This window comes from Saccopteryx bilineata, chromosome 5 (genome assembly GCF_036850765.1).
Source record: "Saccopteryx bilineata isolate mSacBil1 chromosome 5, mSacBil1_pri_phased_curated, whole genome shotgun sequence".
Taxonomy (NCBI): Eukaryota; Metazoa; Chordata; class Mammalia; order Chiroptera; family Emballonuridae; genus Saccopteryx; species Saccopteryx bilineata.
In genome coordinates, this window is record NC_089494.1 from 234,686,879 (window position 1) to 234,705,797 (window position 18,919).

General features: G+C 42.7%; 1 protein-coding gene across 5 annotated transcripts in view; it reads left to right on the plus strand.

The window, feature by feature from the left end:
* The window catches only part of ATP8A1 (ATPase phospholipid transporting 8A1), a 228,818-nt gene that overhangs the window by 10,894 nt on the left and 199,005 nt on the right, over nt 1-18,919 (plus strand). The window contains exon 1 of one of the 5 annotated variants that reach the window (XM_066233478.1): nt 18,184-18,271. The exons of the other annotated variants lie outside the window; for them this stretch is intronic. Within the exon in view, the coding sequence (XP_066089575.1) occupies nt 18,184-18,271 (88 nt within the window). Of the gene's footprint in view, nt 1-18,183; nt 18,272-18,919 lie in introns of those variants that run through there. 5 annotated transcript variants of the gene reach the window in all.

Consider the following 18,919-nt stretch of genomic DNA (forward strand, 5'->3'; position numbering starts at 1 on the left):
TGCCAAGTTGAAGGTCCCTTGGTCTCAGGTGCCTTTCCCTGTGGAATTTTTTCCATATGGTTGGTGAACTATGTTATGCTTTATTTTAACTAAATCTGAAGATCAAGGTCTTCAGTCTGAATTAATAGTTTCTTTATGTCAGAGATATTTTCATAATGTTCAGCTGGAATTGTCCTTTGTTTTTTTAAATGCCTTTGATGCAAACTAGAATGACCATCTTTACTGTTTATATGTCATATGTTTAGTCTGTCAGGTACCTGTCTATTTGACATAATAGCCACAAAGAAAGTAAAGTGCTTTTGTTTTGTGAGTGAAACTACCACTCACTTAATGCCGTCCCCACTGTCAGCATCTTAAACTCCTGCCTCTGTAAATCACTGACTTGAAAGAAAGTGATAAGAAGCACTGGGGGCTCCCTGCAGGCCTGGAGTCATAGCTGACTTCTGGCTCTTGCCTTGGGCAAGTAACATAGCCTCTCTGAGACTCCTGTTTTCCTTTGGCGAAATGGTAGCGATACCTGCCAGTCAACCCTGTGCCTGTTGGGTAGAGAGGAGACAAAGCCTAGCTGCACTTGGGAATCTTTAAACAGGCTGCTCCCTGGGTCCCGTCCCAGAGATTCTGGTTTGATCTTGGGAACAGGAGTTGAAACAAGGAGAAATGATAGTGGCTTGGACTACTAAGTAGCAGTCGCAGTGGAAAGAAGCGGGCAGACTCAGGATATAGTTTGGACACATAACGATCTGCTGGTGAGTAGGATAAGGAGTATTAAAGAGAAAGAAGAGTTGAAAATGACCCAAGGTTTGGTCCCTTAGCCCAGAATGGTGGCAGTGTTGACAGAGATAGAAAACACTAAGAGAAAGGACTGCAGAACTCCCTGCAGCTTCGAAAAGAGTGTGGCGATCCGCATGTGCCAAAATATGGATGTTTGTGCACATTTCTTTTGTTTTTTTAGAAAGACTGTTGCACTTATCCTAAAATCAGGTTTTCCACCCTCTATTTCCTGCATCTTCTTTTCTCCAAATATGCTTTAGAAGTACAGTAACCTAACTACGTATCAGTCTTACCGGTTCCGCGTTGCCGTGGACTTTAGACGTGTAGGAACTGTGCGATTCCAGCGCCGGGACTCTTCGGACTCTTCGCTCCGTAATCAGGGGTGAGAAGAATCGTTCACGTCATCGTTCATCGCTGGTGTTCTTGCGCCCTTGAGGTGCTCCACCCTGCAGGACCGCTCTCCAGGGTGAGAACTTAAATGAAAGCTATGAAGTAGGTGCCCAGCAGGTGTTACTTGAGTCTGCATCTGGTGAGTGATTGGGATAAAGTCAGGCTGTTCAGATTGTGGAAGCTGAGCAAGCTGTCAGCGTGCTGGAGTGGCATGGAAGTCTCCTGGAGTTTTCCTCTTATCACGTCGAGGCCCCTTGCACTTTGCTCAACAGAATTGCAGGCACCCAGCATATCTAAGTGGAGATTTTATGATTCTAATTAATGGTGATAGCATATGGAGGAAAAAGTGTGGCCGTAGGAGGCTCTTTCTGCACTGGGTGATTTTTATTTGTGACATTAGAAGGTTCTTGAACTATCTGTTCAGTCTGTCCTCTCATTGTCCTTGTTCTACCTGTGAGTTGGGTGGAGCTAATGGCAGTCTCGCAGGGGTGTAGGTGTCATTGCTTTAATGTCACTGAGCCTGTGCTGGGTCTTTTCAGTTTTTGCAGCCCACCAGCTGTCACTCACACCTCCTAGCTTACTCTGCTTAGTGGGGCTTTGTCTTCTTTTTTAGCCGCATCCTGACATACTGAAGGATGCCAGCCATGTCTTGCTTTTGTGCAAGTGACGTCTGAATCTTGGAGCCTGTCTTGTCCAACCAGTCTTGGTGGGTTCTTCCGAGCTGCCCATGACGCTCTTGAGGACAAGCTGCCGCAGAGCCACGCCCATTCCTGGGTTGTGTGGGGAGGCGGCGGGGCTCTCCAGTACATGCACCCTTAGGGATTTCCTGTTTCTCTAGCCTTGTTCAGTGGACTTGTTGGATATTTTACGTTCCAGATTGAGACACTGCTTGTCATCAAGAGGCAGATGAGAGTGTCACCCCTTCTCTTATCTGGGTCAATGTGTGGGTCTGTGATTATAAAAAGCTGTCTTATTTGTGGGTGGTTTATGTTGTTGTGTGTGCTGTTCTGACTTCTCCATCAAAGGCATGATTAGCAGGGAGGCTTTTCTTTCTTCACGGGGTGTTTCTGATGGTTGAGACTTTGTTAAAAAATAAAGGTGCATTATTTTCTCTCTCTCGTAAAGTCACAATGGCAATAAAAAGCAGGTGCCCATCAAACTCCGCTGACTCATTCTGTTAAGGATAATACAGCAGCAAAGTGATATTATTTGGGTGTTTCTGCTTCTTATAATAAAATGAGGATGAGTCTGCTGGAGCCAGTCATCGATCTATCTGTTTTATGTTCTAAAATGTATAAGTAGCTCTAAAAAGTAAAGTTGTAATAATTCAGATAACTTTCATGATTGTATTGGTATTTTCCCCATATGTTTTAGGGGCTTAATGAGAACTATAATTCAGTTATATGCATTGCTACTGAAGTCAGCAGGGTTGACTGTCTGGAAAGCATTTTTATGAAATAATTCAATAATGTTTCTCCCATCTACAAAATGGTTAAAACTTGCTTGTGCAATGGTACTATTTAGTGGCTCTCTGATGACCTCATAATTGTCTTTTAAAAAAATATTTTTAAAAAGATAGCATCATGGAACCAGAGCTGGAGGGAACTTGGAGAGATACCGGGCAGCCCGTTCCCGATACAGCCTGCAGCAGATGGTTCTCCGGCTCCCGCTCGGGATACCTCTCAGGACTGAGACCCGACCGCCATGTAGAACAGCCCGTTTCATTCTCAGACAGTCCTGTCTCTCAGCAAGTCTTCTGTCGCTAAGGAATCAATGACATCAAGGAAACGTTTTATTTTCTATACGTCTTTCTGGGCTGCATGTCACCCCGTATTGTATTTGCATAGTTGATTTTTTTTTTTGAGGCGTTAGTATTGGACCTTCAATTTATTCAACTTGATAAAACCTTCCTGAATTCTGATTTTTTTTTTCCTTCTCATCTGTGCATTTGTTTATCATGCCCTGTATGTCCTCATCCTGCCACTGGAATGCAGGCTGTCTGGCTCCAGAGCCCTCAGGAAGTTATGCACGTAACCGTACAGGGGACCATCTTCGGGCACCGCAGAGCCTCGTGGGACTTGGCCCCTGGGATCTCTCGCTCGGCCCAGTGTCGCCTTGTTTTTTCCTCTCTGCATCCACCGCATTCTCTGCCTCAGACCTTAGGCAGGCACGTGACTCAGCTCTCCATGACAGCCCCTGCTCACTGCCGGGTCTGCCTGCCTGAGTCTTTGGGTCTCACGTCCACATTCCCAGAAGAAAATCTGATTAGCCTTGCTGGTCAGGTGCCCCCTGTTGACCCTGACAGCCAGGGCCAGGGAACTGGGCCAGGAAAAGGGAAGAAGAGGCAAGAGCCAAGGGTGTCCCAGGATAAGCTCCTTCAAAAGGACTTGGAGGCAGAGGGAGAGCCAAAGGACGGCCTCAGTTTGAGCCCCCTCTGTGGACATTTGTCATGTAGCCACAATGTTACGTAATCATGGAGTCAGTCTATCTTGGTTTTATAAGAACAGCGCCTAGCTGAAAGCCTTGTGGAAATCCAAAATGCTAAGGATTTGGCCAATAATATTATTGTTTGCGTTTAGGTGATATGGAACATGTTTTAAAGGGGAACACTTCCTTTTCATCTCTGAGTATACATTCTGTGGATGAAAAGCACCACTTTCAAAACATTGAAGTCTTAATGTTAACTGAATGCTCAATACAAAAGGGAATTGTTCCTTTTAAATTCTCAATTGATTACTTACAGAATTTTTTCATAAATCCTTTAGAAACCATAGTCCCCATTATATAAATCTGGGAACTCTGAAAACACATTGTAGACCACCATTTTTATAGATAGTAGTTTATAATGTACAACATCCCTCCATCATCCTTCTCTTATTAGAACACTGGGACCTTAGTTTCTTTTTTCTTTTTTTAATTTTTATTGAATTTATTGGGATGACATTGGTTAATAAAATTATATGGTTTTACAATATGTGATCTATTCACTGTACTGTGTGTTCACCACCCCAAACCAAGTCTCCTTTCATCCTCATTTACCCCCCTTCATCCTCTCCTACCTTCTCCCAGCCCCTTCCCGCTGGTAATCACCACGCTGTTGTCTGGGTCTATGAGTTTGTTTCTTTGTTTTTGCTTCATTCCTTCACCTTTTTCACCCAGCCTCCAATCCCCTTCTCTCTGACAGCTGTCAGTCTGCTCTCTGTATCTGTGAGTCTCTTCATATTTTGCTTGTTAGTTCTGTTCAATAGATTTCACATGTAAGTGAAACCATATGGTACTTGCCTTTCTCTGAGTGGCTATTTCACTTGGCATAATGCTCTCCAGGTCTATGCATGCTGTTGCAAAAAGTAAGATTTCCTTTGTTTTCTACATCCAAGTATTCCATTTGTAAATGTACCACAGCTTTTTTTTTTTTTTTTTATCTCAAGAAACCTCAGACACTAATTTGAAGAATAGATGCACCTCTCTGTTCATCGAAGCATTATTTACAGTTGCCAAGATCTGGAAGCACCCCCAGTGCCCATCAGTAGCTGAGTGGATAAAGAAGCTGTGGACCTTACTTTCTTATCCTCAGCTTTTGGAATCCTCTCATTCATTGTGGTTCTACTATTAGTGTCAGTTCGCTTAGCTAGTCTGCAGCTCCTGACAGTTCCGTAGGTGTAAAGTTTTTATGTATATGCTATAGGTATGAATTCACTCAGAGCAGCTAGGTACTGCCTTTTCTTTGTTCTTTTTTTAAATAATGCCCTACCCTCTCTTCTGGTTTAGTTTCTCTAACTAATGTTTGTTCTAACCTTTCCAGTCTTGAGATGATTATCCTTGTTAGATAAGAAAGTGGAGTAGGGGAAGTAGGTGTCGTGAAGTTCTCCTTTTATTTTATTATGTCTTAACATTGTATCATCTGTTGCAGGCAGCAGACCTATGCCATCAATCTCTTGTATTCCAAATGGAAGGGATAACCACTTCAGTAGTGTCTAGCATTTTAGAACACCTTTCCTCCATTCAGATACACAGGTGTGTGTGTGTGTATCTGTTATTATTCGCTATTGAACGTGTGAGTCAACTCCCAACCTTTCCCATGATCTTTTTATCTTCTTTTACTTTTCTTCAGTGACTTCCTGTGCAGCAGGAGTGGTCTCTTTGAACAAACCTCCCTTTTCTTCTTTGTCAAGACCTTTCACAATGAATGAGCATGTTGTTCTATTCTACATGATTTTCTAAACCTCTGCCCTTCTTGTGTCTTGACAACTTGTAATGTGTCCTCCTGAAGTCTAGATCGCATGTGTGGCTTAGCCTTGTATTCCCCTCTGTGACTGTCAAAAGCTCTTTGGTCCAGTTATGTCTTCTACAGATACCATTATACCTTCATCACTTTTGCATTGATTAGCATCCAGTACCTACTAGCAATTCCTCATCTTGTTTCTTGAATGAATCTGATGCCAAGACAAATTAATGACGCCTTTAGCTAATTGAGACTTCAAGCAGATGCCTGGTAGATGCTTGGTAGTTGAAATCCCTCCTTACTAGTGGAATCTGTTTCTATGCCAATTTTTAATTCCATGTGGGGGAACAAACCATGTATTACTTTTATCTCACTAAGTGATCTGTGGGATATTCCCAAGGCGATATCGTCAATTTCCTTTCATCTTTCATTGTTCTTCTTCCTTTACCTGTTAAGCATGACTTGGCATTAATATATGTTTTCATTACTATTTTCAGCCACTCAGCGTGCCCAAGATGATTATTTTTCTGGGTTACCATCCTGAGGCTGGCAGCCAAGGAAATTTGAATGCGTACTTTGTGTGAGGTGCAGTACTAGGCGTGCCATCGGTTTCCGTGTGAGACCGCTTAAGGCAGCCTTTCCTATGAATGTCAGGAACATGTTTCAGTGTCCACCGCTTAGAATTCATAGTACAACTTGTGGAGCCCGCTGCAACTCAGCAGGAGTTTGGGAAAGCCATTATCATTTCCTGTTTTAGATAAGAAATGTTGTTGATGTGTTTTCATACGTGTTTATTTTTACATTATCAGTTCACATAAAGCTCTTTAAAGAAAAATATTATTTACCATTCAGGGTAATGACAGGTCTTGATAGGAAAACATATAGCAGATATAGGCTAGGGACAAGACTGTAAAGTTCTGGGAATTTCTGGATATCCGATGTTAGAATAGAAGATTAAGTAAACATTTATTGCATGCAAGGATCTTCCCTAAAGTGTTATGTTTCTTGCCCATACTAGGGTAACATACATGACAGATACTTACATGTACCCTTATGCTTGCCCTGTCCTCTGTATATGTTAGGTACATCTGTAACATCTATTATTATTATCCTCAGTTGCTATATATCTAAGTGTATAGATCAAGAGATTAATATTGGAGTGGTAAAGGACCGCTATCTATATTCAAAGCTTTTGTAGGTGACACTTCAAGAAAGAATGGTCAGGGAGGGTGCTTTGACATCTAACATCTTAGTAGCATCTTGCAAGGCCATGAGGATAGGAAAGGGTTGTGGTTGGAAAACTGTATTCAAGTAGAATCAGGCCAACAGAGGAGACATAGAGGAAGAGGTCTGGTCAAGCTTAAAGATTGAGTGAATGAATGCATCCGTCCATCAGTGTTAAAGCTTTAGAGCTGGCTGGGCTTTATTGATTGTCAAATACTGTCCCTGACTCTGCTACTCACTGGCTTTCTAACCACGACCAATTCTCCACTTGAGAAGCAAAATTTCCTCATCTTCATCATTTTGGGAATAATTCTCTATTTAAAGAAAAAAAATGAGCCCATGAGTAAGATGAAAAACAACCAATTTTTGAGGCAGATAACCATATTTTTCATCATTAGAGTAAATGGATATTCTTTGTTACAATGTTTGGTATCACTTAAATCAGTGGTTCTCAAAGTGTGCGCCAGGGCGCACTGGTGTGCCCTAGAAGGTTTCCAGGTACGCCCGATGGTATTCCAGAGAAATGTGTGCCTGTTGGGGACCAGAAAACCAACAGGGTTTTTGGAGTTTAGATTTTTGGGGACAGAGGTGTGGGGAATTGGCTGTAAGCTGAGAGTCTGCTTGACCCCCCCACCTCACTTGCCTGATTAGGTTGCAAAAGGCTGTTAAGCTGTGGTGCTGGATTGTTTACACTACCCCCATGTTCCCCAGAAAGACTGGAGGCAAGTTTCTTCTATCCTTTGTTTGGTGTCAAGTTAAGATGATATGTATGGTGGGGGTTTTCTGCACTCAACACAATTAAGAGAAGAAAGAGAGGAATTCTTCAATGTATTGGTGAGGAAATGAGAGTTCGCCTTTCAAATATATGCCCAAACATTGAAGAAGTTGCTAGGACATGTCAGGCTTATGTTTCTCATAAACACAAGAATGAAAAAACTTAACACATTCATGCCAGGACCTGCCAAATTTACTAAATCTTACTAAGAATGTGTGTGTGTGTGTATGTATGTATGTGTGTGTGTGTGTGTATATATATATATATAAATAGAACTTTTTTGTCATTTTTTTATTTTTTAACCCCTCTTTTTTATGAATTCTAAAAAGCATAACAAAAAATGTAACATAAAAATGTTTTTTAATGCCAGAATAAATTTAATTTTGTTGTATTTATTTTGTTTAATTACCATAAAAGCACGCTTGGACTTTATATTTTTTTCTTTAATATTTGACTTAATTATTATAAGATATTTCTCAGCAATTTGTATATAGTGCGCCTACAATTATTTGTAGGATTTTAAATGTGCTCCGACTTCAAAAAGTTTGAGAACTACTGACTTAGATGATGTAACTTAGGTGTGTCACAATTGCATGAGCAAGAGGAGAAAGAAGAGGACCCTAGAAATGTAGAAAGCTTTTTGGCTATTGTGCAACCCGTAGTTATCTCAGAACTTGCTGCACTCAGGGCTGGGTCAGGGCAGCTGTTTACATCAAAGGAGAGCTGATCTAGCAAGTAGGGCGTGTTAGGAAAAGTTCCAGGCAGCCTAGTGATTTGAGGGGGGCAGGATAGTTGTAGTTGCATTGTGGTTCTTGGTCATCACTCCCTGCAGATCAGAAAAGCCAGCTACAGGGGTACAGGTAACAGGTTTCAGCTCTGAAGAAGAACGTCCAGATACAGTGTCAGTGCCCAGCTACACCATTAGATCGACATTGGTTCAGGACTTGGCCTCCACTAAAATTCCACAATAGGGAAGCCGAGCAGGTGGAGTGGTTCTCAGAACCATGTGAGCAGCTTTACAGGAAGATTGGGGATGACCCAAGGCAGCGTGGCTAACAGACAGTCACTTCAGGAGGCCAGACAATCAGCCTTAATCTGTGCCCAGCCTTTTCATATGTCCAGACTACAAATTGACTGTGATTAGTCTAGCATGGGCCATGTGCCCAGCTTTAAGTCAAAAAGGGGAATGGAGCAATCCCACAAGATTGACTGCCTACAGTTAGAGAATGGGGAGTTTTCCAAAGAAAATCAAAGCACCGTTTTCAGGAGAAACAGACTCAGTTGGAATGAGCACAGAGGTCCCCTGCATAGAGCCTGAATCAGTATATTCTGTACAGGGAGATGCAATTGAAAAGCTCATTTCCCCTCTGGCTATTGCAGTCATGGCCTAGAAATTTGAAACATGTTGCTGAATAGTTTCTATTTAATTTCCATGCCTTTAGAAGTATTTGATTTCTTCAGTGCCATATTTGAAAATGTACTATGTAAGTAAGACTTGACCTTTAAAGCATGCAGTTCATTATTTCAGAGTGGTGATTCCTTTTCATATCTCGATCTGAATTGCTGCTGTTGGGCTCACAGTCATACCTGTGAAATGACCATTCTTGCTTCAGCAATGCAGAACATGGGATTTCAGGTCTCTTTTGTAGCTCCCATAACTGCTTCTGTATTTCTAATTAAACTATTTGTACACACACACATACACACATACACACAATCTATATAAAGATGTCACTAAAAACAAAATAAAATACAAATGTCTAAAATATTTAGCCAAAGATTGTTTTGTTCCATAAACTTGAGCCCCCTTAAAAAATTAGATGAGGACTTTAAATTTATTATTTTTTCCCTTGGGAACAAAATAAAAAATACTTAAACCTTTAGAAAGGACCATTGGGTAATATTCATGGTTTTCTACTAAGGAGCACCTACCTTTAATCACACCTAAATTCTGTATTTGTATCTTTTAAGTCTCTAGTTTGTTTTCCAGGTAATACTCTTTTATTAGCTTCTATGTTGCAAACATGGGGTTTGTCTAATGGCCTCGTTCTAGGTTAAGAAATGTGAGTAATTAATAAGGTCTCTTTAATGTCTAGTATAGGAAGCTATTGAGTAAAAAGGATATAAAATTGAATTTTTTTGAATATGTTTGGGAGTTAATATAATATTCTGACTCCAATTACAACCTTCTTTATAATTGCAATAAAGTTGAGTCTGCAAAAATGTAATGGTTCTATAACCATGTTACCAGGCAACAGAATGATTTTGTATCTTATTCTCTCCTCCCTCCTACCCACCCACCCATGCTTTTCTGTTGCATAACCTCTATACAGATGACAATTTTGGGAAAAACATGTGCTTTTTAAATGTTCGTTTATATAGTTGTAGAGTAAACGCCATTATTTTACTCTCTAGATTCATTCACTGGTCACAGCTTTAATTAAACAGTATCCAATTGTTTAAAATGTTAATACCTACATTTAGTGTTTTCCAGACATTTTTCTCCCACCTGAAAAGATTTTGAAGGGGAGACAACCTTTATAATCTCTTGGGAGAACAGGGTGACTGGAACTGTTTGAGTGACAAGTATTGTACTACATTGCTAACATAATGTCGTTAAATCCTCAATTAACCTATTTTGTGCATGAGAAAGGTGAGGCTCAGAACATAAAATAATTTGCCCAGTGTTATGTACGTGCCATAATCCAAATGAATACAGATCTGATGACAAGGCCTATTCCTTTACCCCCTAGCCTGCCTTTCCAATTTCAACAATAGAAGTAATAGCTAGAACATCTGTAACGTGCATGAGGGGTTAGGCGCAGTCCCAAGTGCTTTTACCCATGCATCCTCTCATTTAACCTTCTTCAAAACTTGTGACAGAAGGTAGGAGGCTACAGATATATACTCTGTCTAAGGTTACTGTAACTCATAACTGATGTGCTCCCAGTCCCGACTCTAATGCCTTCATTGATTATACCCTGTGTTCTCAAAAGTGTTCATTATCATGTTCTAATGAGAAAAAGATGCATGATATCTAAGGATAGGGTTATTTTCACTATAAAGACAGTTCCATAAATTTTTGATCATTTGTTATAATTAAAATTCTGAGTTTCTTTTAAGTCTTGGGCTTTTGCTTAGAGTGGCACCAGGCAGTGGGTAATGTGACATCCTACCACAGTGCAGTGATGAGGGACATAGAGAGGCTGTAATGGTCAGACCAGTTCCACCCACAAAAAGAATGTCATGTATCCATCCATTTCTTTTCATCTCTCTCCCCACACTCTTCCCTGGGGCCCATCACCTTTTACCTGAATGATCCCAGTAGCCTCAAAATGATCTTCCAGCGTAAAACTTCTTGGTGGATTCCTATCGCATAAAGAATATGAATTCAAGTTTCTTACTGTTTGTCCCAGTCTGGTCCTGCCAGAATTTGTCTGATGCTCCTGTTCACTGTTGCTGCTCCCCATGTCCCTGGACATGCCAAGCTCACTCTTGCCTCCAGGGCCTTGCTCCTGCTCTTCCCCAGTTAGTTCTCACTGTCCTACATCTCTCCTTATCGAAGTCCTCATTGAGGTCTCAGCTGGAGCCTCCTTGAGAGACGCTTCCCTTACCACTCAGTATAAAACAACGCCAACAGTACTGAGAACAGCTATGCAATGAGTACAGTTAACATTGATGGAGCTCTTAATACGCGCTAGGCTTTGTTCTCTACGTTTGTTAACTCACCACGTCCTCCAACCCTCTTTGCGGTAGGTACTGTTATCAACTCCACATACAGGTGATCAAACGGAAGCACAGGGCATATTGCCAATCATTCTGTCAATCTCTTGTTTTGGTTTCTTTATCACGCTTCCCATGATCTGTAATTATTCTGTTCTCTAGAAAATATCTTGTGCTCCAGAAAATCTCTTAAGTCCCCAAGAAGAAGGGACCTTATATCTTATTTTCTTCAGTTTCTGCAGATTTTTAAACAATGGCTGCCACATTGTAGGCACTTATGTTCAACTTATGTTGAGCATATGTGTTGAATGAATGAATGAAGGAATGAGCTAATGAACAATAATCTTACCGATTGGGTGATGATATCTTTAACGAGAAATGGAAAACTTCAGAGATGATAATTCTGTTGTAATTGTATGAAAGGACTGCAAGCCTTTCACTAAATATAACTGTTGAGCATTTTTCTTCCCTGTTACATTATTCCGTGTGCATGTACGCATGTGATCATGAACCTAGGCAGAGGGAGAAAGGAAGACGATGTCAGCATATTAAAGTAACCCCAGTAGTCAGTGGTCACTCAGTGAGTACCAGGTCCAGTAGCTGCTGGCAGCAGAGATAGAGTCACTACTTACCTTTTCAAGTATGGAAATTTAGCTCTGATCACAGAGCAGCCTTTGACCTCGTGACTGAGTTCTGGCTGCAGTTTATGTCAGGCAGCTGTTGTGAAATGTCTGGCTCAGGTAGAGAAATTTTTTTATTTTGTTATTCCATTTTTCCTCTTTTTCTAGATAAATGAGATGTTGACTTTTTTTCTTCCTGGTGTCTGGCAGCTACTAATTTCACAGGACTTTGGAGCTGAAAAAAAAACAAAAACAACAACACATGAGATTATTAGCCTACTTCCCTCACTTTATAAGGGAAGAAAATAATCCCCCCCAGGGATTAAGTGGTTTGCTAGGGGTCACATGAGTAGTCAGCGGAAGAACCCGAGCTTGCCGAACAACCACTAAGGGTTTAATGATCAAACAATGTTAGGGAAAGATGAACACATGTTCCCTTCAGCACTGCGATCGGGAGGCTGACCCGTCATCATTCTCTGCTTTCTCAACAAGAAAATTATTGCTGGGATCTGAAATGATCACCAACAGTAGGTTGCTTTTAAGTCTGTATTTAGTAATACAAAGTAATATCTTGTAGCACATTCAGTATCTAGAACCTTTTGCTTGACTTAAGGGCAAAGAAGGCTCTGAAGGGGCCCCACCCTCCGGGAAGACTCCGTGAGAACCGGTGATAGACCTGTCGCCTCACTCCCCTCCACGGTGCCATCTGTCAGGAGAAGACACAAAAGCAGGCTTGGTTCTTACTAAGTCTTTAGGAGGCAAGACAGGTGGATTAAGAGCTACTAGTGAACTTTAATGGTTTATGTAAACAAGCCCTCAAAATTATTAAACAACTCCCAGGAGGTGTGGCTCCCCTCCATGAAGCAAAGGACAGACTGTGTGTAGAAAGGAATGGCAACTGTGCCATTTTAGTTTTACTTCTTTGGGGCAGAGGGTGGGGGGATTCTTCCCCCCGTTACCTTTACCACGACTGTGCATCAATATCTCAGTGACATCATTGCCCAGGTGTAAACACAGAGCTCTTTATATGGACATCATAGCCATTGAAGGTGGCAATTTGAAGAGGAAATTAAAAAAAAAAAAAAAGCACAAAACCAGAGTTGACTGGTACATGTTGAGTAGCTGTCAGATTGAGTGTAGGAAATGTGTTTTCATCTCTAACCCAGAAGAAATATGAGATCAAAATTGCTGCCTCCCTCCCTCAAAGTGTTGGTTCGTTCATCTGAATAGAAGAGCCTTGTTTCTCGTCTACACAGAGGCAGTCTGGATTTGATAAGTTACCATACGTCCAGACTTAACCTGCCTGTTTCTACAAGGTAAGGTGAGAGTTCACGGCAGATTCTAATTGTAATAGTTACAAACTCTCACATTCCACATTAGCGAGAATGCCAGTCTTCTTCCCAGATGTCTTCATGCACTATCCCTGAGGATTCCTGAGGCTGGGTGCCTGCACTCAGGTACTCCTGAGAATGTCTGAGGTGGCTGTGCCTGGCTCACTGCTACCTGCTAGGAGGAAACAGAGAACTGGGTGCATACACAAGGTGGTTCCTGCCACCTCTGGCCTCCGGACACCCTGGGAGCGGGCCTCAGGTGCCTGTGGCCCTGCTGTGTGTCACTGCTGGTGACAGGGCCTCTGTGGCCAACCTCTCTGGAAACAGGGCGAAGGGAAGGCGTCTCTCATTGTCCGAGCGCCTCGCCTCCTTGCTCTGAGTGCAGTTCTCCCTCGTTCAGTGTCACCCCTGCTCAGGGCATCCCGCTGCCCCCGCCCCAAGCGGTGGCCTCCATACATTCAGATCACATGCATGGCTTTCCCCAAGGCTTTCCAGTGTTCCTGAGGGAGGAAAGCCCACGGCACCAGCAGTATTCTGTGCCTGGAACCATTCCGTGTCTCTCCTGTTCCTACTCCATTGTTTAATTTTATTTTTCAATTACTGTTTATAATAAATATTAATTTTTTATTAGTTTCAGGTATACAGCATAGTTGTTGGGCGATCATATACTATACAAAGTGTTCCCCTCAATATTTCAGGGAGCCCCCTGGCACCATGCATAGTTATTACAGTATTATTGACTAGATCCCTTGTGTTGGTACTTTACATGCCCAGGACTGTTGTGTAACGATCAATTTATAGTTTTCAGTCCCTTCACCATGCTCACCCCCCCAATCCTTCTTCCCTCTGAACCATCAGTCTGTTCTCTGTTTCTTTTTATTTTGCGTTCATTGGGGTGACATTGGTTACTAAAATGATACAGGTTTCAAGAGTGCAGTTCTTTAATACATCATCTCTCGACTGCAGTGTGAGTTCACTACCCCGAGCCAAGTCTCTTTCCATCACCATCTATCCCCCATTTACTCTCTTCTTCCTCCCCCATCCCTTTCCCTCTAATAATGAGTCTATATCTCTTTGTTTGTTTTGCTCTTGAAATGTCACATATAAGTGAAATCATGTGGCATTTGTCTTTCTCTATCTGACTTATTTCTCTTAGCATAATACATAAGAGCCTCTAGGTCCATCCATGTTGTTGCAAATGGTAAGATTTCTTTTTCTTTTCTCTTTCTCTCTCTTTTTTTTTTATATTTTTCCAAAGTGAGAAGCAGGGGAGAGGCAGACAGATGGATTCCCACATGTGCCCAACTGGGATCCACCCAGCATGCCCACCAGGGGGCGATGCTCATCTGGGCTGTTGCTCCACTGCAACCGTAGCCATTCTAGCACCTGAGGTGGAGAGGAGCCGTCCTCTGTGCCCGGGCCAACTTTGCTCCCATGGAGCCTTGGCTGCGGGAGGGGAAGAGAAAGATAGAGAGGAAGGAGATGAGGAAGGGTGGAGAAGCAGATGGGTGCTTCTCCTGTGTACCCGTGCTGGGAATAGAACCCAAGACTTCCACATGCCAAGCCAACACTCTACCACTGAGCCAACTGGCCAGGGAAAGATTTCATTTTTTATGGTTGACTAATATTCCATTATATAAATGTACTAGAGCTTTTTTATTTACTCATCTACTGATGGACACTTGGGCTGCATCTATATCTAGGCTATTGTAAATGATGCTGCAATGAACTTAGGGGTGAATATGGTCTTTGGAATTATTGTTTTTGGTTTGTTTGTTTTTTTGGATATATATCTAGAAGTGGAATTTCCGGGCATAAGACAGTTCCATTTTGAACTTTTTGAGGAACCTCCATTCTGTTTTCCACAGTGGCTGCACCAGTCTGCATTCCCACCAGCAGTGCAGGAGTGTTTCTTTTCTCCACATCCTCGCCAGCACTTGTTGTTTGTTGATTTATTGTGATAGCCATTCTGACAGGTGTAGTGATATCTCATTGTGGTTTTAATTTGCATTTCTATGCTGATTAGTGATGTCAAGCATCTTTTCATATGCCTATTGGCTATCTGTCCTCTTTGGAGAAAGATCTTTTCAGGTCCTCTGCCCATTTTTCAATTGGTGGATCGTTTGTCTTTTCGGTGTTGAGTTGTATGAGCTCTTGATAAATTTTGGTCACTAACCCCTTATTAGATATGTCATTGGTGAATATTTTCCCATTTAGTAGGTTGTCTTTTTATTTTGTTAATGGTTTCATTTGCCATGCAAAAACTTTTTAGTTTTATATAGTCCCATTTGTTTGTTTTTTCTTTTGTTCCACTTGCATCAGGAGGTATATCCAAAAAATATTGCTGGCTCTGGCCGTGTAGCTCTGTGGATAAAGCATCCACCTGGCGCTCACAAGGTCACAGGTTTGAGCCTCGGTCAAGACACATTAAGAACCAATCAATGAGTGCACTACTAAATGGAACTACGAAGTGAAACGAGTCAGTGCTTCTCTTTCTCTCTTTTTCTCTTCCTCACTCTCTCTCTCTCCCCCCTCCCTTCCTTCTCTCCCTCTCTCTCCGTCTTTCCTTCTCCCTCTCTCCCCCCCCTTCCTCTCTTGCTCAAATCAATGGGAAAATATTAAAAATAAGAAAGAAAAAGGAAAACATGTTGCTGAGAGAGCCCCTGGCTGGTCACTTGGCTGACTAGAGCACTGTCCCAGTGTTGACTAGAGCACCGTCCCAGGGTTGGTTAGAGCACCGTCCCAGGGTTGACTAGAGCACCGTCCCGGGGTTGGTTAGAGCACCGTCCCGGGGTTGACTAGAGCACCGTCCCGGGGTTGGTTAGAGCACCGTCCCAGGGTTGACTAGAGCACCGTCCCGGGGTTGACTAGAGCACCGTCCCGGGGTTGGTTAGAGCACCGTCCCGGGGTTGACTAGAGCACCGTCCCAGGGTTGGTTAGAGCACCGTCCCGGGGTTGGTTAGAGCACCGTCCCAGGGTTGGTTAGAGCACCGTCCCAGGGTTGGTTAGAGCACCGTCCCAGGGTTGACTAGAGCACCGTCCCAGGGTTTACTAGAGCACCGTCCCGGGGTTGGTTAGAGCACCGTCCCAGGGTTGACTAGAGCACCGTCCCAGGGTTGACTAGAGCACCGTCCCAGTGTTTACTAGAGCACCGTCCCAGGGTTGACTAGAGCACCGTCCCAGGGTTGGCTAGAGCACCGTCCCAGGGTTGACTAGAGCACCGTCCCAGGGTTGACTAGAGCACCGTCCCAGTACCCCGAGGTTGCAGCCTGAACCCCCAATCAGGGCACGTGCAAACATAAACCGATGGATGCATAAGTACGTGGAACAACAAACTGATGTTTCTCTTTCTCCCTTCCTTTCTCCCTAAAATCAATAAATAAAAAACTATATATTGCTAAGAGAAATGTCTGAGATTTTATTACCTGTACTTTCTTCTAAGGAGTTTTATGGTTTTGAGTCTTATATTTAAGTCTTTAATCTATTTTTCAGTTTATTCTTATGTATGGTTTAAGGAGGTGGTCTAGTCTCATTATTATTATTATTATTATTATTTTGCATTTATCTGTCCAATTTTCCCAACACTACTCACTGAATAGACTATCTTCGCTACATCCTATATTCTCACTTCATTGAGAACAAGTCACCGGTCTAGACTTTCCCTCTTATTATGGTTTTTGTCTGAGAGCTCCCTTATTGTCAGACCTTGGTCAGGGCCGTACTAGTCCACTAGGATTGTTTTAATCACTCTGACTCTAGGACAGTTCTTTGCTCCGTGGAAATTCTTGCATACAGATGAATATGTAAGGGAGAATTGAGATGTCCAGCCCCCTGGGCAGCATTTGAGACCCCAATGTAAATGGATATATCAGGGGAGGATGTTCCCTAGGAACACCCAAGGGCCTGGCCCTCGACAGTCCAGGTGTGTCAGACACAACCTGAACATACCAGTTCAGAGCAGAGCGGAGCGCTGGTGTCCCCGAAGCTGTCTGTCCAGATGAGATGCCAGGAATAGTACGCTATGATCTTTGTGCTGTCATTAAGGAAAATCGAACAGAACATTTTTAAGGATTTTTAAGATTGATATGCCTCTGTTTGATAATCCATGTCTTAATCTGTTTGAGCTGCTGTAACAAAACTCCATAGACTGAGTGATTTAAGAACAATAGAAATTTATTTTTTGTCGTTTTGGTGGCTGGGAAGTTCAAGATCAAAGCAGCAGCTGATTCAGTGTCGAGTGAGGACCCACTTCCTGTTTCAGAGATGGCTGTCTGGTCGCTGTGCCCCACATGCAGGGCTGGATGAGGGATCTCTGGGCTCTCTTTTACAAGGGCACTAATCCCACTCATGAGGGCTCAACCCTCATGTCCTAATCACATCCCAAAGGCCCCACTTCCAAATACCACCACTTTCGGGGATAAGATTTCAGCATACGAACTTTGGAGCGAACCCAAACATTTATTCTGTAACAATACATATGTGACATTTTGATTATATAAAAGTAGGGGGAAAGCTTGTGTTATATCTAAAACCCTCTGTGCTGAAAGATCGTTATGAGCCACGTGACCACGGGCGAAGCTGCTGCTGTGTGTGTGACTGTAAAATGACGACCACAGGTCTTCACGTGGAGCCCTGTGGCTTCCAGAGTGATGACTATAAAATGTGGCTCTTCCTCTGTGTCTGAGTGCCTGGGAAGCTTGCAGGAGCTTGCTGCCGCCCGAGGCTGCAGCCCAGACTTCTTCACAAGCAGGAGAGGGCCTCTGCGAGCCAGCCCGTGTGTTTGCTGAGCACCACATCTCACCTGTCCTTCCCTCGCCCTTTGTGTGTGCTTCAGCTTTAGTGCCCTGCTTGCACTCCCCTGCACACTCGGTCTCGGTGCTCGTGTTCCTCCCCTCTGCAGAAAACCTAAATATTTTTCTGGGTTCATACAGCAACAGAGCCGTAGGCAAGCTTTTCTTATACAATTCGTTACCGGCACTTGGCTGCTTTAGTGTCCTTATCAGTGGGTGGAGAAGCATTTGCTTGCCCTCAAAAAAAAACGGCCAAATAACCACTCCTTTGTCATTTGGTGTTTATTTACTCGGCAAACATTTACTGAGGACCGGCCGCTTGTACTGGTGTTGGGAGATGAGTAATACACCGTCCACAGCCTCAACGAGTTCCCATTCTGGCAGGGGAAGACTGGCCCAGAAGCAGGCAGTAACAAACCCTTCTCGTGAGTGTCTTGCTGGGGACAGGAGTGGGGGTCGAGGGAAGCACGGAGCGCCGTGGGAACACGGAGAAGGTGCCCTGACTTTAGCCCATAGAATACTTCAGAAGAGACCACATGTTGCAGATCTCACAGGAGGAGCTGGCATTGGCCTGGGAGAAAAGAGAAGAAAAATAGGGATTTGAGGTAGAGTACTGTTGAGGTAGGGTTCTAGGATAGGGTTAAGGGGCTGATTGAAGCCAGTCTCACTGAATTCTCGCTAGGGTAAAATAAGCAATTTAAATTATTTTCTTCTTCTAGAACTTGGATGTATTTTTTAAAAGTATTGTCCACCTTGCAGTAAGATGTTACCTAGTTGAAATTGGCCTGAGTCTATTGTATTGTTACAATGATTGGGAGATGACTTGAAATGATCTTAAAACATTATAAATTTGTCTGTGAACATAAATTCTAATTAGTAGAAAGAGTAAGGTGGTCATAGAGAGTTTAAAATAACTGTGGTGGTTTCCTGCTTAAACCTCATTGTTCATCTTTTTTCTGTCTTCATCTAAAAAGGAAAGAAAAAGCAAAAATAAAAGCATTAAATGTGTATGCTTAAGTTTTTTTAAATTTTTATTTAGAAAATTAGATTTAACAGGATGACATTGATCAGTA